This window comes from Babylonia areolata, chromosome 12, assembly GCF_041734735.1.
Source record: "Babylonia areolata isolate BAREFJ2019XMU chromosome 12, ASM4173473v1, whole genome shotgun sequence".
Classification (NCBI taxonomy): Eukaryota; Metazoa; Mollusca; class Gastropoda; order Neogastropoda; family Buccinidae; genus Babylonia; species Babylonia areolata.
In genome coordinates this window covers 9,133,639-9,159,716 of record NC_134887.1, presented here as the reverse complement: position 1 = coordinate 9,159,716, position 26,078 = coordinate 9,133,639, and the positions used below count along the sequence as shown (strand labels likewise).

The following is a 26,078-nucleotide window of genomic DNA, read 5'->3' as shown; positions in this document are numbered from 1 at the left end:
TTTGTATAGTCAAGGAAAATTTTGGTGACATTTTGTAAACCTTTTACAAAGATAATCATTGAATGTCTTGTGTTTGGAATGGAAACACCATCAGTCGCCCATGTGGTACTTGCCACCACCTGACACCCAGGTTGTAATATATTTTAGAAATCAGGAACTACTCATTTCATCCAGCACTGGGTACTTGTGTTTCATGGAAATGTGGATGAATTATATATAATTCATTAAAATTGTAAGAATTCTTATCATGGCCGCACTTTAAACAACTGTCATGACCCACCAAAATGTAATAGAATGTTTGTCCTTTTCACACTGAGGTGAATGGTACATTGAAAATACTTCATTGTTCAACACATTTTTCCAGGTCATGTTCAAGTCTTAAGTTTTTAATCAGCTACAATAAAAATGAACAAGTAGTATCACTTAATTATTCAATTATCAGCATGTTTGAATTGAAAACATTCCTGTACTTTGTACTTGTAGGCACTTCACTGGATGGAAATGAGGTCTTGAAAATGAAGGATATGAAAATGAAGAATAAGTGTGAATTTGAATTCTGAAGTCTTGAAAATGAATATTAAAGTCTTCAGTGTTTTCCTGCCTTCTGTCATAGTCTTTATCTACTTTTCTCAGTCAAAAATTGGTTTCAGAAAAAAAAAAAATTTCCTGACTGGATCTGTTTTTTTCCTATTGATTTCGTATATATGAGCATTCTTTTCTGGTTTGAAGACTTTCGAAAATAAAACTAAGGACTTTGTTTATAGTATACTTACACTGATGTTCACAGTCAATGTTGTTAAGATTTTTTGCTTGAAATTGTTGGACTTAAACATTCATGGCGATGCATCCTTTAGTCCATGAAAATGTAGCATAGCTGCCTATATGGCAGGGTAAAAATGAACAAATGGTCATTCATGAAGGTTATATATGTGTGTGTGAGTATGTATACGGGTGTGACTGAAACCTGATGGAATGACGTAGGAAATGAATGATTAGCCATAAGCAACTCTCAGTTAGCTCTACCCAGGTAGGCAGCCTGTTGTGCAAATGACTCCATGTTTGTAAAGCACTTAGAGCTTTGTCTCTGATGGAGGATATGAGGTATATAAATAGCCATATCATCATAATCATCATCCTCATTCTAGATAACCTAGCTCAAGATCTCGGAAACTTTTGGTTTTCTTTGGGAAGATCAAGAAACTGTTTGACATATGGCCAAGTCTGGACAGAAAAGGAGCAGCAGACTTTTTCCTGTTTGTGCGTATGCAGAAGACATTACATCCTTGTTAAGCAAATGCTAAAACATTGGCTGAAACTCCCATGAGGTAGCATGCATGGTGATGCTGGCCTTGTTCCGATTGAATAGTTGATTTGGGGAGGATTGACTTCTCCCTCAAGTCACAGATGATGCCCAAGCTATCAAAGAAATGAATCAGACAGTGATCTCACCGATGAAAAAGTAATGGGACATTTGTCGTCTTGAGCAATACAATGATCGGACATTCTCAGCCCTTCACCTGTCTATGTCCAGTGTCAGACACTGCACATCCCTGCATAAATTTATTGTCATTAAGATATCATACGAAAATGAGATTGGACTACACACACACATATGCAGACAGACAGACAGACACACACACACACACACACACACACACACACACACACACACACACATCCGCATATTCATGCATATACACGCATGCTCACATTTACATGTGTGTATAATTTATTATGCAACCATACATATGTGCACATGAATGTGCATACCCTTATACACTTGTGTGCACATGCCTGCTTGTTCGCTTAGTTGTGGAGACTCCACTGCTGTTGATTCATAATGATAATGGTTGTGTTCAGTAGTGCCTATTCTGATACAACATACATTGGAACTACTTACTCATAACCAGCTGGCAACTGTTACTATTAAGTCACAGAGCCAGTCTTAGCAAGGCCAAGGGCCTCACCATGAGTGGGCACCACCATCACATCCCTCCATTGACTATCCCCATGAATCCACTGACATGAAAGACTTTTGACTGGGAGTCAAAACAGACATGGAAGTGGAGGAGAAATCATAACCGATCATATGCAAACAGAGAAGGAAACTGCAAGATCACCAAATTGGGAAGACATTTTATGATTCATCTGTTCTGATTCAACGTGGGAGGAACATGATATTTAGCAACATTGTCAAAGACCATTCTGTAAAGTGGATGATCCTTGCCTGTTGAGTGTCAGTCTTAACCTCATCTGAGCCAACAGTAAACATGTGATTTTTTTCTTCTCTTGTTTACTATTTAGTCTAAATGGTTCAGGAGGGAACAAAATGCTGGTGAGAAAACCACAGTAGAGTCAGTTATGCATTTTTTCCCCTTCTTTTCCTTCAGTTTCTAATCTTATGAGAGCGTGACTGTTTTTCAGAAGTTAATTTAGTTTGCACACAGCTGTAAGAGATGAAGAAATAAAGCAGCAAAGAAGATGCCATATATATACTCGATCACTGAGATACAGAGAGAGAGAGAGAGAGAGAGTGAGAGAGATGTGTATATAGACAATTGAAGGAATATTTAAAATATGATATATTTGCATAGTAGAAGACGTCATGTAAGGTCAGAAAGGTGACGTAAAAAATAACATGACGTCACCTATGTGACCAAGCTGCTGGGTAGCAGCGTAAATTCAGATTTTTGTTTTGTTATATATATATATATATATATATATTTAAAATGAATAAAACAAAGTTGAAAACCAGCACCTATTTTGTTAAACCCAAAAAATATAATATAATGACTTGCAATAGATTTGGATTGAGATTAGGAGAAATAGCACAAAGAATGAAAGATGCACTTTCCTCGTATATGTATTTCTCAGGTAATTGTAAACATTTTTATTACAATAAAGTGAAAGATAACTGCTGAGTCTATAAAAAAAAAAATTACAAGAGGAGAAAGTTATTTTACAACCAACAGCCTCTTATTTTACAACCAACAGTTTATAATAAACTTTCTTCATTTGAACATTTTAATAGTTGGCAGGTAGTTTTTGGGGTGGCACCACAGTAAGGACATTAGATGTTTGTTTCATTCTTTACAGTTTGTGTGGTTATCATATTTTTCTTACTTAAAAGGACAGAGAAATTGGACACAGTGGCCATGTGGTTACAGTGTTGGACTTTCAGTCTAAGTGTCTTGGATTTCAGGTTTCATTCCCGGTGTCAGAACATAGGAAATTCATTTACCACATATCATAAGATGCCTTCTTTGAAAAACAATTTCTGCAAAGATATGAAAAACCCAGCAAGTGCTTCAGAGACATCCATCACATATTTAGCATTTGTGTACACACATCTATCTCCTCTCAGCCCTGCCCCCTGCCCCCCCCCCCCAACTCCCTCCCACCCTTCTCTCTCTCTCTCTCTCTCTCTCTGATATATATATATATATATATATATATATATATATATATATATATATATACCAGTATGTGTATATTGCAGCAGGACTCAATAAAGACTGTCTTGTTCTATCAAATTGATTGTATTTGTGTTATGACATTTTAAACTAGTAAAACACTATTTAAATTAAACCAACTAGTACCTCACTTGTTGTGTCAAAATGAAACAAAACAAATTTTAATTCCAGAGGGTAGTGGAATGAGCATTGCTGTTGAACATCTTTTTGACAGACCAGAAGATGTGGCAGACCATCTTTGTGTTGGCCCTGTGGGTGGCGCCAGCTCTTTCCGATCTGACACTGAGGCAGCAGACCTGTGACGCAAACCGCAGACACGTCAGTGTTGCCACAAGCAACGCCAACGTTCTGCTGGCTGGACTGTTTGACATCCGTGAGGCCAGCTCTGGCCCAACTGGGTGTGGCCTGCCCAGCAAAGGTCAGTTTTGGGCATCAGTCAGTTTGGTGCTGTCAGGGGGGTGCTTTTTGCAGGGCTAGAAATTCTCTGATAACTGTAGTTGTCCTGGGGACAAGTGAATTAAAAAAACAACAACAAAAAACAACTCTACTTTTCCCATCAGTTTTCTTCTTGCTTTCCCAAATTGAAGAGACAGTTTATAAAAGTAACCTCCGGTAGAGCAATGACAAGTCAGCGGACATGATTCATTATATGAGTTGTAAATTTTTTTTCAGGAGAAGAAGATGGAATTGTAACAAGAAATAAACAGTGGAGAGAGCTTTTCCACTTGTTCACCAGAAGGTTTAGTTGTCTCTTGACAGTCAGATAGGCATTTTGAACACTGCTTTTGTGACTGAAGGATGGAGAAAAAAGAAGAAAAAAGAGTTAGTGTGGTATAGAACATATCACTTTGGTTATAAATCAGGTTGATAAACTTTTCTAATAGATTTCAGAGGCAAGCAAAATCATATATTATAGCAACATCTCATTTTTTTCTGTGCTTTGAAGAAAGAAATGAGGGCAGATAATTTTAATGTTTTTGGATTAAATTGAAAGAATACAAACATTTTCAATTTTGAAAAATGAGCAGAAGACCTCTTCTTTCCTATTATTCTTTTGTGCATATACTTAAACTTAGTTAACGTCATGCCATTTTTATCAGAAATAGAGAATGTTGTCACAGAACTTTTCTCATTTCCTTGGTATTGTTAATGCAGTTTGCAGAGACAATATTGTATTGATAGTATAAAATAGCCTAAAACTGATGTGCCCTTTGAATAAAAATGGAATAAAAATCCAACAGAATTGTGTTATTGTCGTAATGGGTGTATCTCCATTAGGTTTTCACATGAGATATTTAGTGCCATCCTAAAGTTACAGTTGATTTGTGCACTTGCAAGAATTGAACATATGGAATTTTTTTTACAGACATGCACAACATGCAAGCATATGATATGATGTGTGCGCTTAGACACACATTTATATTTTTTGCAGAACGTTACCAAACATACATGCATGCTCAAAAGCAGAAATACATTTTATGCTTATGTACATGATACACGTTTGTATGTGTCACAAACACCAGCATGTTTACGGTCACAAGTGTCAAGTGTCACTGACAAACTGTGTATGATTGATATATTTATTTAGAACTGCTTCAAGCATATGAGGCTGCTCGTTGGACCATCAAACAGCTCAACAGCAACAACTATGTCAGCGGTGTTCGTTTTGGTGAGTTGTTTCTTTATATTGCGCTTAACATGATTTTTGCACACATGGATGGCATCAAGAGCTTTGTGCATTCTTTTTGCAGTGGAAATGATTATCTGTGTTTTTAGGACCATAAATTTTAGCTTTTAATCGGCCAGGAAACCGTATTCACTAATGCCACATGTCATCAATAAAGCACAAGCGTAGACTTGTCCTGAGGATGTGTGGAGAAATGCGTATGCACCTTCAAAAATGCAATTTGTGTACATAATTCTTAGGTAATTGTGGCCCCTGAGCTGCATGCATTCAACATAAAGGATTCATTTTGATAAATCATATGTGCCTGCCATGAAAAATACTATTTACATTCCATTGGTTATGTACTGATTACTTATATATATATATATATAGAGAGAGAGAGAGAGAGAGAGAGAGAGAGAGAAATAGATAGATAATGGAAAGGTTATTCACTTAGACAGAGGCATATTATCTTTGTAAGGTCATAATTGTAATATTGACACTGACACGAACATTTATGTAGCTCTTGATTTAAAAATGAATACTTGCATGTCTTTGATAGGTATCATAGATGCATACTCATACTTTTTATGGAATCTGTATAAAAAAAAGTTTACCTCACAAACAGATCTTGTATTCATAAGGGAAAAAATCACGCCAGGATAACTTAATGCCTGTTGTCACTGTTATTCTTTCGCTTGTATACATGTGTGCAAAATGGAAGCATGAAGGAAGCATTGAAACATATTTACTTCACTAACTCTCCAGGCCTGGAAGCGTACGACACTTGCACTTTGGAAGCAAGTGCACTGGAATCAGTCCAGGACTTCTACCCCCAGATTGTGAGCAGAGCGGGCACAAGCAGCAATGGTGTCCCCTACTGCACAAAGTCTAGCTCTCAGTACAAACTTGGTAAGGTGCACCATGACAGTTTAATCTCCTCTTAGTCTTTATTGTAATGTCACTATTATATTTCAGTCATATCAAACTTCTTTTGAGTTTGTTAGTTGTTTTGTCTTTTTATTAGCTTTTGTCTTGATATAACGATTGTTCATCTTTCAGTCATACTAAACTTTTTTTGTTTTGTTTTCTTGTTAGCTTTCATCTTGATGGTACCTCATTTGACTTTTAGTATGACAGTGGTAGTATTTCAGTTGCATTCTTTTGATTTTTTTGTGCTGTTTCTTCTGAAGAGGTGAGATGTTACAGAAATTAGCTTTAAAAAAAAAAGACAGTAGTGGATTTCTGCAGTGCATGCCAGTGCTGCTAATTTTTATTCGTGTGCATGTGATGAAAAATACAACTGATGGTCAGTAACTTCACAATCAGGTAGTACAAAACCTTTGACTTACTGCAATGATTGTTTTGGACTTTGTCACAGAATTGCTCAAATCAAGATATTGTAAGACAAATCTGTTCGTATTACACCACCACAGAAAATTACTACAGCTTCCTGTTCCCATAGCCCTCCAGGGTCACAAGGGCACTGCACGTTGGAATGCCGTACCACAAACCTCTCACTGTTTGCTAGTGCCTGGGTTTGGACAAAACTCCTTCCTGTCCAATCAGTGATGTTGTCTGTCCACCTCTTTGTCTTCCCCTTCTCCTCCTCTTCCCCTGAACTGTTTCCTGGAGGATGGTCTTGGAGAGGGCACATGGCCTGGTCACATGGTCATCATTTTTTTTTTTACAGTGGACAGCAGGTCATCATAGTGGCTAATGTGTTGTGTCGCTCTTGCAAGCACTTCATCATTTGTGATGTGGTCAGTGTATGAGATACCCTCTAAAAATCACAATACTGATGAAGTTGCAGTCTCTGTTAGACTTGGTTTTTCTTTGTGATCAGATTCTTTCTTTCCACAGTCAGTCTGTTTTCATTTCACTCCTTGGTTTGGTTGGAGCTGGCTGAAAAGACTTGTTACAAGTCTGATGTTAAAGGTCCCACAGCCTTTTACAATGTTCGGGCCAGTGAACTCATATCGAGGGCTTCGCATGCTGCATAGGAAGGGGGTGTGGGGGGATGGGGGGGGGGGGGGGGGCAGTCCTCTCCTTCCGCCATTTCAACCTTTCCCAGCCAAGGTCAGTTACCCATTCTCAAAGCCTACACCTAACCGATTGTGTCAAGGTGCCTCTTTAAGACTTGGGGGTGGAGTTAACATCCAGTGGCAACTACTTCAGCAGACTCTACAGAAGATTACTGTCTTTGTTTTGTTGAAGAGAGTGTAGGGTCACACGGCATCGTCGTCAGCATATTACAAACACATTGAAACTTACGCTGTGCTTCCAGGTATGATTGGGCCCATGCAGAGCAGCGTGTCCATGTCAGTGGCAGAAATGGCGCCACGGATTCCGGCGTCTGTCATTTCGATGCGTACCACAGCGCCAGCTCTTAGCAACAAGAACAAGTACCCTACCTTCCTCCGAACTGACCAGCCAGTCTCTGGCTTTTCCAGGGTGAGGGTCCATTCCTGCTGCTCACACTGAAGTGCTAGGGTGATCCTGGTGGAAACTTTGAGTGGTGTGGGGTGTTTGTGTGTGTGTGTGTGTGTGTATGTGTGTGTCCCTGAACAGTGATATAAATGGAAAATGGTGAGGATGTTGTGTGGTGTACTTGGTGGAATCATGTCCGTGTCTCCCATATGTAGTATGTTTGATAGAATTTGGCATATATGGTGTCTCTTTTATGATTGTAAACTGACCTTGAATGTAACATATACCATTTAGTGATTTACAACAACAACAACAAAAATATATATATATATATTGTGGAGGAAGTTGTGTGTGTGTGTGTGTGTGTGTGTGTGAAACAACAAAATTTTACCAGCAAAATTAACAGTGTTGTCTTTTACATAAAGGCCACTTTCTAGTGCATTGAGGTTGATTTTTGCTCACAGCCTGATGCAAGTCTTGTAAGCATTCTTGGTAGATGTAACGGAGATTGTAGTATTTTATTTCTTAACCTTTCAGTACTGCGAGGATTACAACCTGTGCAACCTTATCTACCTTGGAGTTTGCAGCAGCATTTTTTTGTTGTTGTTGTTGCTAAACTAAGAACTTAAAAGCAAAGGCATTTTGTGCTGATCACTTGCATTATTACTGGTCTGTCAATCCTTATAATGATCTTTTTAAGTATGATGTCAGGGTCAGTGGCTGTACACGGCTTGGAACCTTTTTTTTTTTTTTTTTTTAATACTTCCTAAGTAGTGAGACTGACTTCCTAGTCATGATCATGAACAAAACTTTTTAAAATAGAGTGCTTGAAAATGCTCAAACTGTACTAAGAGTTCATCAGCAGATTCACTCGAAATGTGTTCATGAACAGTTGTTTGTTCATACATTGCACAGTTGCAGAACACCATCTCTGTACAGGTATACATTCACTTACAGCGAAAAAACAAACGCACAAAAAAACGTAGTTCAGAGAGAGATCTCATTTGCTGTTTTTTTGCTGATGATGTTTGTTTCTGTGACAGGCTGTGACTGCATTGTTTAAAGAACTGAAGTGGGAAAAGGTGGTCATCGTGTACGGAGATGACAAGTACGGTGTGGGCGGCTACAAAGAAGTCTTGCAAGCAGCGTTCGATGCTGGAGTGTGCGTCAGCACGGCCATTCCCGTTCCCCACGTGGGCACTGAGCAAGAGTACGTGGCCAAGCTGCAAGACCTTGCCTCGCACAACACCACAGGGGCTGTGTTTTACGGGAACCCCACCGACGCCCTCATGACATTGCAGGTGAGCGTCAGTGTAGTCAGTTGAAGGTTAGCTCATGTGCGAAGTACATTTGTGTAATGGTACTGTTGTGTTTCTGCTGTGCTTTTGTTTGTTGGGCCATGTGTGTGAGGAGCCCTGGCAGCATCATTTAGGCATTGGACTTTTGATACAGTGTTGACCAGTGAACATATGTGAGGGCATATGTGTTTGTATGGTCAACTTTATAAACATTGGCATTTTCGTATGGACGCCAAATAGTGTATGATTATCAAAACTGATCAGATCTTTTCCAAACCCCCCCACCAGGAATAGTATGCGCAACAGTGTAGGCCACGCTATCGCTATAATTCTTAAAGGGAAAAACAAAACAAAAAAGCACACTCTGAGCTTTAAATGGAAGAAAACAACTAGGGGTTTTTTTTTTCGTGTTTTTTTTTTAATGCATATACAGTAGTAAGTATCAGGTATTTATATATAGAGAGAGAAATTGTGTGTGTGTGTGTGTGTGTGTGTGTAAAGGTGATTTTTATCTTTATGAAGTTAATATCACATCACTCTCCTTATTCCAGTAGCATTTGTAAAAATGAAAATGAATCTTTCCAGTTTGTTTCTTAGTCATGAACTTGCAAACCTGAAACAACAAAAAACAAAGAAAACATTTCATGTTATATTGTTATGTATTTGCTCACAAAAATAATAGTAAGCTTCCATTTGAGCTAGGAATGCGTCAAGGGAATCTAAAGTTTTGGATTTCATGACAGAATGTCTATCTCTGTAGAAAAATGCAGTTCTACCTTATCATTTTTTTCAGTTCAGTTTTTTTAAAGCATTTTCTACAGGAACTCTGAGAACATGTGCAAATCTGTGCAGCAGTTGTTATCATAGAGGTTTGTGAAGGGATATCATCTGCAGTTAACCCTTTAACAGCTGTTCATGAATATGCTCTTCTATGAAGGGTTGTCACCTTAATGAGAGGTGTTGACTATGATCAGAAAGGGGTTGATTTTGTCCACTGTGATCAGAAAAAGGCTAATTTTGTCTACTGTGATTAGTAAGCATTTGATTTTGTCCACCATGATTGGAAAGAGTTAAATTTTGTCCTCTGATGATCGGTGAGGGTTTGATTTTGCCCGCTGTGATCAGAAAGGGTTTGATTTTATCCACTTTGATCAGAAAGGGTTTAATTTTGTCCACTGTGATCAGAAAGTGTATACTTTTGTCTACTGTTAATGGAATGAGTTTACTTTTACCCACTATGATCAGAAATAGTTTCAGTTTGTCCACTGTGATCAGAAAGGGTTTGATTTTGCCCATTGTGATCGGAAAAGCATTTTCTTCTTCTTTGTTCGTGGGCTGCAACTCCCACGTTCACTCATATGTACAAGAGTGGGCTTTTAAGTGTATGACCGTTTTTACCCCGCCATGTAGGCAGCCATACTCTGTTTTGGGGGGGATGCATGATGGGTATGTTCTTTGCTTCCATAATCCACCAAACGCTGACATGGATTACAGGATCTTTAACATGCATATTTGATCTTCTGCTTGCGTATACACATGAAGGGGGTTGAGGCATTAGCAGGTCTGCACATATGTTGACCTGGGAGATTGGAAAAATCTCCACCCTAGACCCACCAGGCGCCATTACCGAGATTTGAACCCGGGACCCTCAGATTGAAAGTTTAACGCTTTAACCACTCGGCTTTTGCGCCCGTCAGAAAAGTGTTTTAATTTTGTCCACTGACCTGAAACAATTCTTTGTGTGTGTGCATGGAACAGGCCCTTCAGAAAGTGTCAGGAGTGCAGAACATGAAGTGGCTCTTTGGCCAGCTGGAACTGGAGACGGATTACTCAATGTACACTGCGGCTCAGGGCGCCATCGTCGTTCGCCAGTCGGCCACCACCATCAACGATTTCAAAAACTACTACACAAGCCTCAGCCTCACCAACCCCAGCGCGGAGAACCCGTGGCTGAGAGACTGGTACATGTACAAGTATCAGTGCAGGCTGGACGCCACTGTCAATTATGCGCCTTTCAAGTGAGTTGTTTCTGTTCCGTTTGCCGTCTTGTGTTTCTGATAGTTTTAATGTTTCTGTGTTCTTTTTGTTGTTAGTTTTTTTGTGTGTGTTTTTTTTTGTGGTGTTTTTTTTTTCAGTTGCTAAGTTTGGAAGTAGTTGAATGCATTGAAAAACATATTGTGTTGAATGGTGTATTTCTAACTGAACTGCAAAGGGATGTATGTGATTGATTGTGTTTTGATAAGGATTATCTTTATCTTTTTTTTTTTTTTTTTTTTTTTTTTTTTTTTTTTGCTTTGTTTTGTTTTTGCTTTAAAGAAAGAAGGAAATGAGAAACAGTAGTGTTCAGTGATGTAATTTAATTAAAGGAATGACATGATGACAGATATAACACAAGCGCACGCACACATACACAGATAATACTTGCACACAAGCTTGGACCTTAAAACCGCACACATATCCTTGTTTCATTACATACACATGCAGGTGCATGCACACGTGCATGGACACACACACACACTCACACACACACACACACACACACACACATATCATGTGGCTCACAAATTGAAGATGAGAGAGTGTAAAGCTTATGATGAGTTGAGAAAGAAATGTAATTTTTTTTAAGTAGGTATAGCCGAAATGCGCAACATTGTGTCTGTTTTATCATCTGAGGATGAAATTATAATTAGATCGATTGCAAAATTTATTGCAGAAGCGCAAAAAATAAGACAAGGACTTGTTATACACGGGCAAAATAATATATAATAAGGTAGTTAACCATAGTTGACTGAATGCTGATATGTTCCGGAATGAAAGTAAGGAGTACATGAAATTATGTATGTGAGAGGATGGTCGATTTTTTTCTTTTTTTTTTCTTAGTATTTTCCTTGAAGTGATACTGTGTACATATATAATTATGGTGTCAATGTTACCAATCTTTCTTTAAAATTTACATTATAAAGATTATTGTAATCTGTTGATGTGAAAATGTTACCCCCTTGTCAAAAGACCTTTGCAGGCAATGACAATAAAACATTTCAAGTTTCAAGTTTCTTTCCCGCTCTCTCTCCCCCTCTCTTTCTCTATTTCTCTTGTTTTCTTGCTCTATCACTCTTTCTCTTCCTGTCTCTCTGTCTCAAACATAAGTTGTGACTTTGTCTGGAAAACTATATCTTCAGTCATAATTGTTTTTCTCCCCTCACAGTACGATGCCAACATGTTCCAACACCATCAATCGTGCTCAAGACTTCCGACAGAGCCCATATGTGGAACAGACAATTTTAGCCATCTACACATACGCTGAAGCCATCAAGAGAGTGTGCGGGGGTTTGAGCGGAGTATGCAGCCCTCTCAAGAACATGAGTCCTCTGGATTTCCACAAGAACTATCTGAGCAAGGTGAGTGAGATGAACAGCTTGTGTCTTTGGCAAGTTGTTTGTACAGCATTTTACTTCATCTAGACTTTAGTTTGTGTGGTGTATTTAATGTTGGTTAAATACTTCTAGCATCAACATTTTCCATTTGTGCTTTTGTGTCGTTGGATGAAATGTTGAAGGACACTGGTTATACACAGTGCAGAGGTTCTGGTTGAAGGTATTAGGGAAAATATGTGTGTTGAAGAAACACATTCTGGATATCAAATTTTATTTAAGATATCAAAGAGTTTATTAAAAAAAATTTTTTAATCTGTTGTGAGAATGGCTTTTCTCTTTTGGATTGAACTGACAGTACATTTACCCTTAATGGCAGCTGACCAATCCTAGATGTATTCCAACAAATAATGCTGAGCGGGCATTGTCGGGTTCAAATCTTGTCTGACACCATGTAAGCTATGGGTGGAAATTTCAGGCTGTAATTGCTCAGTGTTTTCAGCTTTTCAAAATTCACTGCCATTCCTCTGTGACCTAAAATTACAAGGGCATACCATTAGAATATACTGGTATTTGATATGATGTATTATGCTCTTATGAAATTTTGAACGTTTGAAACAGATGTAAAGACTTGATCACTAGTGCCTTTGTTTGTTTTGTTGTGTGTTTGCATTCAGAATATCCAAACATGCATGTTGTAAATCTCTGTTTATTAAGGTTTGGAATTGCAAATATATGTTGTGGATGTCACCTCAGATAAATGGAGTATTGCTGCTTAAACTGTGTGGTAAAAACTGCCACACAAGGAAAAGTTTTACATAAACAAGTCACACAGGAGTTGCAGTCCATGGTTGCAGAAAAAGAGTGAAAATACATAGAAGAAATCTACTGCATTCCTGAAATAATTCATGGTATATCCCCAGTTTATAGTGAGTAAAGAATTTGAGGTAACGATGAGGAAACAGAAAACAATCAGTAAATGGAATTTTAGCTCTCAGATAAAGAATTCAAATTTATCAGTAAATGGAATTTTAGCTCTCAGATAAAAAATTCAAATTGATCAGTAAATGGAATTTTGGTAAAGAATTAAAAGTAACAATAAGGAAACAAAATTAATCAGCTGATGAAATTTTAGCTCTCAGATAAAGAATTCAAATTTTGATATGTTCGTGATACTGAATTGCTTTTCATTTCAGTCTTCTGTCTTTGAAGAGGTGGCTGCATCAGTGCATGGAAGTTATTTATGTGCATATTCATGAGTGTGCTGACAGGTGCATGTAAGCGCACACACTTGCACTGATGAGTGTCAGTCATAATAAGAGCACTGGATCAACATTTTTAAATGTGTGTCAATTAAAGAGGGCAAAGTAAAAATTGTAGCAGTTTACAAAAAGCACTGAAATTTTGCTGTTAAGGGGCAGCGTATACCGGTAAGCAAATGATCAGCACTTCGTAATCTTGTTTCTGTAAACACTGATTTAACGCTGAAATTTCAGTTTTTGATTAAGATTGAGAACTGTTGGTCATGCTGTGTTGGTGCCTGTCCTCAGGTGGACATCACCTTGCCGACTACTTTCCCCATCCCTGAGCTGCGAGGCCGGCGTCTGGCCTACGATGTCAATGGGGACCTGCTGTTCTCTGGCTACACCTTCTACAACTATGCCAGCAGTGGTGGATCCTACGTTTTCCAGAAGGCAATTTTTTTTTCAGCATGGTCCATGTCAGACTTTGATTTAAGTTGCGTTGTGTGAGAGTCTTTGTGTTTGTGAGTGTGTGTGTCAACATGCATGACATGATGGGCATAATTTTTCCACAACAGATCATTAGTTTCTGTTGGGTTACAGGTGCATGCAGATTTCTGTGGCTGGTCAGACATGTGCCACTACTTTCTGAACACACCAAAACATGGTACAACTTCCTGCACTGAACTCTATTTCTGAAATTATGTCAAACTGTGTTAAACAACATTTGGAAAAGTGAACAGAATGACAAGCGTAGAAATTATTGGTTGACAGTAACCATGCAAGGACAACCTGAAAAGGCATGCTTCCATTTGTTACTATTTAGTAAGTCAGCTTGAAAGCTGACCAAATATTTTCCAATATCAGTATTGGAGAAGAAAAAAAAAAGAAAAAAAATCAATGTCCTATTTTTGAAGGTTCTTTCAAGACTTGAATTATCTTGCCTAACAAATAATGTCTCTCTCTTTCCCTAGTTTGCTTCCTATTCCTATGGGAACTTGCAAATGACATCACGACCAGTGTTCACTCGCACGGGATCCGCCAATCTCCCCGAGTCGTCGGAATGTCCGACAGGCGGCTGCGTCAAGTGCGTGCAGCCCACCAAAGGGATCACCCTGACCTACAAGCCAGGGGACTACGTTGTCATGGCGCTGGTCAATGCACATGCATCAGACCGGCAGCACATGACCTGCATGGAGGCCATCCCTGACCGGCTGATAGAGGCTGTGGCTGTGCAGTACTCTGGCACCAGGAACAACGTTCTGTCCAGCCGTGGACTGACCCTTGGCTACCTGGTTGTGGATATTTGTCCTGGTGAGTATGTTGAGGTCTTTCTGTGTGGTGGTGGCAGTGTAAAATCCATATGGCAGGTATTTTTGGATTGTTTATTATGTGTATTCAAGTCCTGTCTTCATACAGAAAAAAAAGATAAAGATGTACAAAATGTTATTGCCAGGTAGCAGTCACATAGCTGGATACAGTGATGTTATGCCCCTGATCCTGTGTTACAAGGTATTTTGGGGATAATGAAATTTAAGTATTCAAGTCATGTCTTCATATGGAAAAAAAAAAGATATGAACAAAATTTTGCTCTCAGGTAGCAGACACTTAAGTAGAGACAATGAAGTTATGCCTGTAGTTCCGTGTTTCCAGGTATTTATGGATTATAAAGTATACATATTCAAGTCTTGTCATCATATGATAAAAAAAAAAGATTATGATGTAGAAAATGTACCCCCTTAGATACCTAGCAGTCACTTAAAGCAGACACTGTGACGTTACGCCAGTGGCTCGGTGTGTCCAGGTATTTATAGATTATAAGTATATGTATTCAAGTCCTGTCATCATTTGATAAAAAAAAAAAAAGTAATGACGTAGAAAATGTATCCCCTAGGCAGCTAGCAGTCACTTAAAGCAGACACTGTGATGTTACGCCAGTGGCTCAGTGTATCCAGGTATTTATGGATTATAAATATATGTATTCAAGTTCTGTCATCATATGATAAAAAAAAAAGATAACCATGTACAAAATGTAACCCTGAGGTAGTAATCACTAAAGCAAACATAATGATGTTACTGATGGTTTAGTGTCGTCCCAGGCCCGCAATTGGCGTGGAGCTTCCTGACTAACCTGCTTGGTGGGAAAAAAAAGAAAAGTACCCCTTAGGTAGCTAGGAGTCACTTAAAGCACACACAATGATGTTAAGCTGGTGGCTCAGTGGTGTTATCCCAGGCCTGCAGTCAGTGCAGAGCTACCTGATGAACCTTCTGGGTGGAGAAAAAAGAAAGATAATAGTATACAAAATGTACACCCTCAGGTAGCTAGCAGTCACTTAAATCACACACAACGATGTTAAACCGGTGGCTCAGTGGTGTTATCCCAGGCCTGCAGTCAGTGCAGAGCTACCTGATGAACCTTCTGGGTGGAGAAAAAAGAAAGATAATAGTATACAAAATGTACACCCTCAGGTAGCTAGCAGTCACTTAAATCACACACAACGATGTTAAACCGGTGGCTCAATGGTGTTATCCCAGGCCTGCAGTCGGTGCAGAGCTACCTGATGAACCTTCTGGGTGGTGAAAAAAGAAAGATAATAGTATACAAAATGTACCCCTCAGGTAGCTAGCAGTCACTTAAAGCACACACAATGATGTTAAGCTGGTGGCTCGGTGGTGTGTCCCAGGCCTGCAGTCGGTGCAGAGCTTCCTGATCAGCCTTTTGGATGGAGAAAAAAGAAAGATAATAGTATACAAAATGTACACCCTCAGGTATCTAGCAGGCACTTAAAATCACACACAATGATGTTAAACCGGTGGCTCGGTGGTGTGTCCCAGGCCTGCAGTCGGCGCGCAGCTTCCTGACCAACCTGCTGGGCGGCTTCAGGCTGTACACAGACAGCACCGGCACCATCATCTCCACCACCAACATCGTGGCCGTGCTGGACATGACCCGCATCGACACGGGTCTGGGCATCGCGGGGATCCTCGCCTCTGTGGGTCTGCCCCACGTGCGGATCGCCCCCACCAGCATGGACTTCCTGCGGCCGTCCCTGTACCCCCGCCTCGTCTCCGTCGTGCCCTCGCAGGAAACAGTGCAGCTGTCCGTGCTGCAGATGCTGAGCGGCTTGAACTGGAATTATGTGCAGGTGTGACCTTCCTACAAGGAGAAACTGGTTTTCTTTTGTTTTTTGTTTTCAGTTTTCAGTTTCAAACAGGTGTCAGAGCTTGCGCACAGATCCATATATGCGCTACACCTCATCTGCTGTAAAAAAAAAAAAGAAAAAAAGAAAGAAAAAAAAGAGAAAAGAAAAAGAAATAAATAGAAAATGACAAAAGAATAAAAAGACGCAGCCACAGCTGCCAGACCTTTGCATAAGTTCAACATGTTCATGAGGCCTGGAGATGTTTTTTTTGTTTTTATCTATTTATTTATTTATTTATTTTCATTTTGTTGTTGTTGTGCACCTTGCAAAGAAAGTTCAGTTTTCATTAAACATTACAATCGGAATAGCAACAGTTTTAGATGCACGCGATAGATGTTCATGTGTCCAGATGCTAACTGTTCCAGTGAATGTGTTAACAATAACAAAAAAACCATAGGCAGAAAAAAAGTGTGACAAAATTATGCCTTAAAGTAAACAGTTTTCTGACTGCCACCCTACATTCACACACCCATCTTCTTTCTAATAACCAAAGAAGTATTTATACTGTACTGCTCTTCAGGAGCGGTAGTAAATTTTAAAGAATGTTTGTGTATGACAGATGACTTTGGTTTTCAGGTTGTGTCTGAATCACACTCCTACTACCACAGAGCTGCAGAGAACTTCCGGCGCCAGGCCAGCCGCATGAACATCTGTGTGGGTCTGTGGTCCACCTTCAACATGGATGCTGAGTCCATCATCAGACGCATCAGAAGCGCTCAGGTATGTTGTACATTTTGCGTCATTGTTTGCAGTTTGACTGCCTCTACCTAGCAGTTTTGTTTCCTGACTGCCTGTTCTAGTAGTCTGACTGCCTCTTGCTAGCAGTTCTGTTTTCTGACTGCCTCTGCTAGCAGTCTGACTGCCTCTTGCTAGCAGTTCTGTTTTCTGACTGCCTCTAGCTAGCAGTCTGACTGCCTCTTGCTAGCAGTTCTGTTTCCTGACTGCCTGTTCTAGCAGTCTGACTGCCTCTTGCTAGCAGTTCTGTTTTCTGACTGCCTCTAGCTAGCAGTCTGACTGCCTCTTGCTAGCAGTTCTGTTTTCTGACTGCCTGTTCTAGCAGTCTGACTGCCTCTTGCTAGCAGTTCTGTTTTCTGACTGCCTCTAGCTAGCAGTCTGACTGCCTCTTGCTAGCAGTCTGACTGCCTCTTGCTAGCAGTTCTGTTTTCTGACTGCCTCTAGCTAGCAGTCTGACTGCCTTTTGCTAGCAGTTCTGTTTTCTGACTGCCTCTAGCTAGAAGTCTGACTGCCTCTTGCTAGCAGTTCTGTTTTCTGACTGCCTGTTCTAGCAGTCTGACTGCCTCTTGCTAGCAGTTCTGTTTCCTGACTGCCTGTTCTAGCAGTCTGACTGCCTCTTGCTAGCAGTTCTGTTTTCTGACTGCCTCTAGCTAGAAGTCTGACTGCCTCTTGCTAGCAGTTCTTTCTGACTGCCTGTTCTAGCAGTCTGACTGCCTCTTGCTAGCAGTTCTGTTTTCTGACTGCCTGTTCTAGCAGTCTGACTGCCTCTTGCTAGCAGTTCTGTTTTCTGACTGCCTCTAGCTAGAAGTCTGACTGCCTCTTGCTAGCAGTTCTGTTTTCTGACTGCCTCTAGCTAGCAGTCTGACTGCCTCTTGCTAGCAGTTCTGTTTTCTGACTGCCTGTTCTAGCAGTCTGACTGCCTTTTGCTAGCAGTTCTGTTTTCTGACTGCCTCTAGCTAGAAGTCTGACTGCCTCTTGCTAGCAGTTCTGTTTTCTGACTGCCTGTTCTAGCAGTCTGACTGCCTCTTGCTAGCAGTTCTGTTTCCTGACTGCCTGTTCTAGCAGTCTGACTGCCTCTTGCTAGCAGTTCTGTTTTCTGACTGCCTGTTCTAGCAGTCTGACTGCCTCTTGCTAGCAGTTCTGTTTCCTGACTGCCTGTTCTAGCAGTCTGACTGCCTCTTGCTAGCAGTTCTGTTTTCTGACTGCCTGTTCTAGCAGTCTGACTGCCTCTTGCTAGCAGTTCTGTTTCCTGACTGCCTGTTCTAGCAGTCTGACTGCCTCTTGCTAGCAGTTCTGTTTTCTGACTGCCTCTAGCTAGCAGTCTGACTGCCTCTTGCTAGCAGTTCTGTTTTCTGAATGCCTCTAGCTAGCAGTTCTGTTTCCTAGCTGCCTCTTGCTAGCAGTTATGTTATTTTAGATATCTGCTGATTTGATATTGTGATATATGTGATATTTGTTTTAAGTATTGCAGTATTAGTGTTAAGTCTTGTGATATGTATGAAATGTGCATTATTTAGGTTTTGTAATGTATGATATGTATGGTGAGTGTGATGTTGTGCACAGAGATTTTGGGGTATGTCTTAACATACTTTAGTAGTGTTTGGTTGTATAACTGTGTAGGGTTATGAAAGTTAGATTTTTATTTTTGTGTTTGAATACATTATGTATTTGTTGGTGTTTACATTGTACAACACAACTGAACATGTTTTACATGGAAAGGCACTGTATAAAATGGATTATTATTATTATTATCATTAATCTTGAAGTTGCACTGCTTTGTTTGTGTTTGTTCATTTTCTGATATTCAGTGTATCATGAACCTACGTTTACTGTTTGAGTTTTACCACATGTGATGTTACAAGTTTCTCACCTCCATGACAAGGGCCTGTGGCCTAGTGTATTACATCATCATCAGTCTGTGTCATCTGAGTGTGGTGTTTTGCAGTCGTCTCCTGTGGTGGTTCTTTTCGTCTCAAACCGAAACCTGAGGCGCCTGCTGGAGGCTGTCCGAACCGTCAACGGCTCTCAGGGGCAGATCACTTTCGTATCTGGGTCAGAGGACCTTGGGATGTCCGACACCATCCTGGCCGGGTATGAGAGGGAGGCGCAGGGAATGATCACAGTGCAGCTGAAAGAGACCGGCAACGCGCAGTTCAAGACCTGGCTGTCAGGTGAGACGTTTTTTTCTGTCGGACAGTGTTGTTGTTTGTCATAGAGTTTTCTTTTTTTCGTTTTCTTTCTTTTTTTTTTTTTTTGTTTGCGTTGTCACTTTTGATCAGATTTGAATGTTTTAAACTGTGATAGATTTTTAAACTTTGAGTGAAAAGCTTGAAGCAGTGATTAGTTTTTATTGTACTAGTTTACCCCTGACTTGAAGTAGATGCTAACGTGGCGATAGCCTTGAGATGGCCTTAGTTGTTGGCAAGGCTCCAAGCACCATAATTTGATTTGATTTGACTCATCTTTGGCTGTTGTGGAATGGCAGATGAAAGTGCTGGCACATATAAAATGGTCACTTCGTGAAACATGTGAACATGGGAACTGCAGCCAGTGAATGCAAAAACAAAATGAAGATAACAGTCCACAAACGGAAGTGCCCACACTTCATGTTGACAAAACAGTTCCTATACATGCTTGTTCTGCCACAGTATTGAATAATTTCTGACAACCGCTCAACTATTTTCCCCCGTTTCCATTCCTTTTTCTCCACCGCAGGCCTGTCCCTGAGCCAGATCGCCAGTGATGTGTTCCTGGCCGAGTGGTTCGAGAACAAGTTTGACTGCTCCCTGATGATGGCCTCCAGAGGGAGCTACAACCAGGTGTGCACCTCCCCCACCAACCTGGCCTCCACCAACGTCTACCTGGGTTACGGCCCCTACGTGGTCCAGGCCCTGGACTCGGTGGCGGCTGCCCTGAAGCAGATCCTGGACACGTACTGCACAGGGTCCTCCCAAGGGTCGTGCCCACAGATGAGGAACACCAACATCCTCAGCCAGCGTCTGGTGGACGCCCTGCGCAACTCCAACAGCAACTCCTTCCAGATTGTCAACGGGGAAGGGATGAGCAACCTGGTCTACTTCAACTACAGGAACGGGGTGTTTAACAATGTGGGTGTTTTTTAGGGTTTTTGTTTTTCAGTGTGTGTGTGTGTGTGTGTGTGTGTTTTGATGTCTGATCAGGGTGACTTTGATCATCAAAGTATTCTGCTGTCATAACAGCCAAGATGTTAACAATATTAGTGGGGTTTTTTGTTGTTATTTTTCTTTAAGTGGGTCACCGTGAGTGTTTCTATGTGTGTGCGTGTGTGTGTGTGTATATATATATATATATATTTTTTTTTTTTTTTAATAATCTTTTTAGAGGAGGGTTTGCTTCAGTGCATAAGTGTGTGTGAGTGTTTTTAGGTGTGTGTTCTTTCTTTCTGGGGATGGTTGTGGTGTCTAATGAGGATAACTTTGATAAAGCTACCTGCTACATTTCAGGTACAGCTGAGTGTTTAACAATGTGAGTGTTTAAGTGCATGAGTGTGTGTGAGTGTTTTTAGGTGTGTGTGTTCTTTCTGTTTGGGGATGGTTGTGGTGTCTAATGAGGATAATTTTGATAAAGCTACCTGCTACATTTCAGGTACAGCTGAGTGTTTAACAATGTGAGTGTTTAAGTGCATGAGTGTGTGTGAGTGTTTTTAGTTGTGTGTGTTCTTTCTGTTTGGGGATGGTTGTGGTGTCTAATGAGGATAATTTTGATAAAGCTACCTGCTACATTTCAGGCACAGCTGAGTGTTTAACAATGTGAGTGTTTAAGTGCATGAGTGTGTGTGAGTGTTTTTAGTTGTGTGTTCTTTCTGTTTGGGGATGGTTGTGGTGTCTAATGAGGATAACTTTGATAAAGCTACCTGCTACATTTCAGGTACAGCTGAGTGTTTAACAATGTGAGTGTTTAAGTGCATTAGTGTGTGTGAGTGTTTTTAGTTGTGTGTGTTCTTTCTGTTTGGGGATGGTTGTGGTGTCTAATGAGGATAATTTTGATAAAGCTACCTGCTACATTTCAGGTACAGCTGAGTGTTTAACAATGTGAGTGTTTAAGTGCATGAGTGTGTGTGAGTGTTTTTAGTTATGTGTTCTTTCTGTTTGGGGATGGTTGTGGTGTCAAATGAGGATAACTTTGATAAAGCTACCTGCTACATTTCAGGTACAGCTGAGTGTTTAACAATGTGAGTGTTTAAGTGCATGAGTGTGTGTGAGTGTTTTTAGGTGTGTGTGTTCTTTCTGTTTGGGGATGGTTGTGGTGTCTAATGAGGATAATTTTGATAAAGCTACCTGCTACATTTCAGGTACAGCTGAGTGTTTAACAATGTGAGTGTTTAAGTGCATGAGTGTGTGTGAGTGTTTTTAGTTGTGTGTTCTTTCTGTTTGGGGATGGTTGTGGTGTCTAATGAGGATAATTTTGATAAAGCTACCTGCTACATTTCAGGTACAGCTGAGTGTTTAACAATGTGAGTGTTTAAGTGTGTGAGTGTGAGTGGGTGTTTTTGATATGTGGTTTTTTTGTTTCGGGGATGGTTTTGATGTCTTATCAGGACAACTTTGATAAAACGACCTGCTAGATTTCAGTAGCAATAACCGAGTATTTATTAATGTGATTGGGTTTTTTTGGGCGGGGGTTTTGTTTGTACATCATCATGAGTGAGTGTTTTTAGTATGTTTCCTTTCTGTTTTTGGAGGGTTTTGATGTCTTATGAGGATAACTGATTAAACAAAAGCTGGCAATATTTCACCTATAGCAACCATGCTTTTTAACAATGTGTTTTATAGTGCTTCAGTGTGCATGAGTGTTTTTTTCAGGATGTGTCCTTTCTGTTTTAGAGGATTTTGATGTCGGACAAGGATAACTTTGAGTGTTTTTAGTACATCTTTGTGACTTCAGTATACATATGTCTTTCTGTTTGGGAGGGTTTTTGATGTCCATTGAGGATAAATGAACGTTTTTTATGTATCAGTGTGAGTGCTTTTTAGTACATATTTCTGTTTTGGGAGGGTTTTGATGTCTGATGAGAGTAACTTTAATTACCTTTGTGTGACACTGTGGGTGTGAATGTCAGAGTTTAAATAAGAAAAAGAATTAGTCAAAGTATAGTAGAATTCACAAGCAAAAATATTGTTTTGTAAAGCAACTTTTTCAGACAATTATTATGAAAATAAAGCTGTTTGGAAAATTAGATTTTTAAGACTGTGCATGTATGAAACGGAGGAGAAGAGAATATCATTGTCAGAGAGCCTTTCATGTATAGATATTACAATCAGGAATTTTGTGAGTGCCTGGTTTGTGCCAGTGAGTGGGTCTGTATAAGCATGCTCAAGACTCTGGACTGAAGACTGGGTTGTCTATACACAGGTGCATAAATTCACCGTTCAACATGTGAAAAAAAAAAAAAAGCAAACAAGCTCAAGTGAAGTCAGTTTTAAAAAGTATGTGCATTTAAAAATAATCACACACACACACACACACACACACACACACACACATGAAGTGCGTGTGAATCAGTATCAACACATTTGATATGATTCGAAGCACACGATGACACATGAGACACCTTTAACAACTCTCACCAGGTGGGCACGTTCAACACCGCAAACCGCCGCATCTCCAGCCTGTCCCCCAGCGCCATCACCATGGCGACAGGTGCCCTCGCCAGCACCGTCAGCACCCAGTGCACCGGTCGCTGCACCGCCTGTCAGTACGGCTACGGCTTCCAGGAGTTCGGTTACGTGCATGGCGACTGGCTGATCGCTGCCACCTTTTCCATCAGTCACCCCGGTCCCGATGGGCAGAGGCCCTACGTGTGTGGGGACATCCGTACCACCAACGGATACCAGTACAGTGCTGCCATGATGTACGCCTTGAACCATATCAACAGGTGAGGAGGTGCTGCTGTGTTTTGTTTTGTTTTGTTTTGTTCCTCTCTGTGTGTGAGGAATGTCTAGGATAAAAGTTACGTCTTTTTTGGTTGTTGTTGTTTGAATCTTCTTCATTGTTGTGTTTTCTTTCTTGCTATATGTAATTTGTCTAGCGCCGTGAGCCCCTCTGTGAGGGAATAGCGCTGTGGAAGAGCACTTTATTGTTATTTATTGTTTATTATTATTATTATTATTATTATCAGTATTGTTGTTTTGTTTGTTGTTTGTTTTTTAAGTTAAAGCACTTGAAGAGTGGATTTTTCCCCCTTTGTATGAAGATGTTTGATAAAAAAAAATTCTGTCATGTTTCCTCCCTTTGTATCAGGACATTGGTTAAGAATCGAGTTTGTATCATCTTAAGTCATCACAATGAAGAAAATATCTTTTTTCAGTCTACGTGAATGATAAGGTAACTGATGAACCTTGATGATAAGAGGTCTGTGTGGCTTAAGTCTGTAGTGTGGTTACTATTTTTTATGTACTTACAGCGTAATTTATTTTGTTGATCAATTGTAACGCAGTCCCAAGAGGAAGAAGCCCGCATATAAGAATGGCTGCATGAATTACTGACCTGTATGTTCTGCCCTAACGAGTTGACAGCCCATCATTGATGAGCATACTTGTCAGCAGCAGCCAAGGGGTGAATAGTTTAAATTCAAATCTTTCACACATTACCAGCCAGCCATTCTTTAACAGAGGTACATGAGCACCAAGTACACGGATATGAAACAAACTTTTGTTTTTGCCAGCATCTGTGAAAAGAAGATACAACGAATGTGCTGGCGAAACAGACATCAGAGCAAAACCTTTTTTTCCCCATCTGTTTTAACACTTTATCCCCAGTATGGCTTGATATGTTAAATAATGTGAAATGGTCAGTTATATCAACAGATGAAAAACAATGGTTGACAGGTAAATCAGTAAGCAATGCAAATATATAACAAATCAAAATTAGGAAATAGGAATACATAAACAATTTAAAACATAAGAAAATTTGTGAAGACCAATAAATGAATAAGTGAACAGATAAAAAAAAACAAATTGTAAAAAGGATAAAAGCCAGCCAACCAACCAAGCAACCAACCAGCCAATCAAAATAAACAAATAGATGTGCCATATCTTTTGTTGCAGTTAATCACTTTCAGAAACTCTGGGTTAAAGCCAGAGACTATTTTGACAGAGACCAATGTGTTTAATATATTTCTCCCTCTTTCATGACAAAAAAACAAACAAACAAACAAAATCAAGCCATGTCATATACATAATTGCACACATAAATGAATAACAAAAATGACAAAAGACAAAAATAATTACATGAATGGAAACTATTCTAAGAATATTGTTTCATCTATTTCAGTGCCAAAAATTGTGTTCGTCATGCACTGGGATGAGAATATACACAGATATGCTTGCAGATATCCTAGATGAACAGGATGTTCACCCTTGATTGACTCTGATGAACAGATGCCTACTGCTGGTGGGAGTCCCTTGACACTGACCAGTGGTTGTCATGTGCATTTGTGTGTCCAGCGGTCACTGACCAGTGGTTGTCATGTGCGTTTGTGTGTCCAGCGGTCACTGACCACTGGTTGTCATGTGTGTGTGTGTTTCCAGAGGTCACTGACCACTGGTTGTCATGTGTGTGTGTGTTTCCAGAGGTCACTGACCACTGGTTGTCATGTGTGTGTGTGTTTCCAGAGGTCACTGACCACTGGTTGTCATGTGTGTTTGTGTTTCCAGTGGTCACTGACCACTGGTTGTGATGTGTGTTTGTGTGTCCAGCGGTCACTGATCAGTGGTTGTGATGTGTGTTTGTGTGTCCAGCGGTCACTGACCAGTGGTTGTGATGTGTGTTTGTGTGTCCAGCGGTCACTGATCAGTGGTTGTGATGTGTGTTTGTGTGTCCAGCGGTCACTGACCAGTGGTTGTGATGTGTTTGTGTTTCCAGAGGTCACTGACCACTGGTTGTCATGTGTGTTTGTGTGTCCAGTGGTCACTGACCAGTGGTTGTGATGTGTTTGTGTTTCCAGAGGTCACTGACCACTGGTTGTGATGTGTGTGTGCTAATGTGTCCAGCGGTCACTGACCAGTGGTTGTCATGTGTGTTTGTGTGTCCAGCAGTCACTGATCAGTGGTTGTGATGTGTGTTTGTGTGTCCAGCGGTCACTGACCAGTGGTTGTGATGTGTGTGTCCAGTGGTCACTGACCAGTGGTTGTGATGTGTGTGTCCAGCAGTCACTGACCACTGGTTGTGATGTGTGTGTCCAGCAGTCACTGACCACTGGTTGTGATGTGTGTGTCCAGTGGTCACTGACCACTGGTTGTGATGTGTGTTTGTGTGTCCAGTGGTCACTGACCAGTGGTTGTGAATTGTGTTTGTGTGTGTGTGTCCAGAGGTCACTGGCCACTGGTTGTGATTTGTGTGTGTGTCCAGAGGTCACTGGCCACTGGTTGTGATGTGTTTGTGTTTCCAGCGGTCACTGACCACTGGTTGTGATGTGTGTTTGTGTTTCCAGAGGTCACTGGCCACTGGTTGTGATGTGTGTTTGTGTTTGTCCAGCGGTCACTGACCAGTGGTTGTGATGTGTGTTTGTGTGTCCAGTGGTCACTGACCAGTGGTTGTGATGTGTGTTTGTGTTTCTGGCGGTCACTGACCAGTGGTTATGATGTGTTTGTGTGTCCAGCGGTCACTGATCAGTGGTTGAGA

General features: G+C 40.4%; 1 protein-coding gene across 1 annotated transcript in view; it reads left to right on the top strand.

Annotated features, from left to right (window-relative positions):
• LOC143288376 (uncharacterized) overlaps positions 1 to 26,078 on the top strand; it is a 69,522-nt gene that overhangs the window by 1,278 nt on the left and 42,166 nt on the right. Inside the window, exons 2-15 of the mRNA XM_076596776.1 lie at positions 3,688 to 3,891; positions 5,062 to 5,142; positions 5,908 to 6,051; positions 7,427 to 7,593; positions 8,613 to 8,870; positions 10,626 to 10,885; positions 12,073 to 12,265; positions 13,789 to 13,932; positions 14,454 to 14,793; positions 16,315 to 16,625; positions 17,259 to 17,402; positions 19,363 to 19,588; positions 20,133 to 20,524; positions 23,027 to 23,331. Of these exons, the coding sequence (XP_076452891.1) occupies positions 3,696 to 3,891; positions 5,062 to 5,142; positions 5,908 to 6,051; positions 7,427 to 7,593; positions 8,613 to 8,870; positions 10,626 to 10,885; positions 12,073 to 12,265; positions 13,789 to 13,932; positions 14,454 to 14,793; positions 16,315 to 16,625; positions 17,259 to 17,402; positions 19,363 to 19,588; positions 20,133 to 20,524; positions 23,027 to 23,331 (3,161 nt within the window). The 5' untranslated portion in view covers positions 3,688 to 3,695. The remainder of the gene's footprint in view (positions 1 to 3,687; positions 3,892 to 5,061; positions 5,143 to 5,907; positions 6,052 to 7,426; positions 7,594 to 8,612; positions 8,871 to 10,625; positions 10,886 to 12,072; positions 12,266 to 13,788; positions 13,933 to 14,453; positions 14,794 to 16,314; positions 16,626 to 17,258; positions 17,403 to 19,362; positions 19,589 to 20,132; positions 20,525 to 23,026; positions 23,332 to 26,078) is intronic.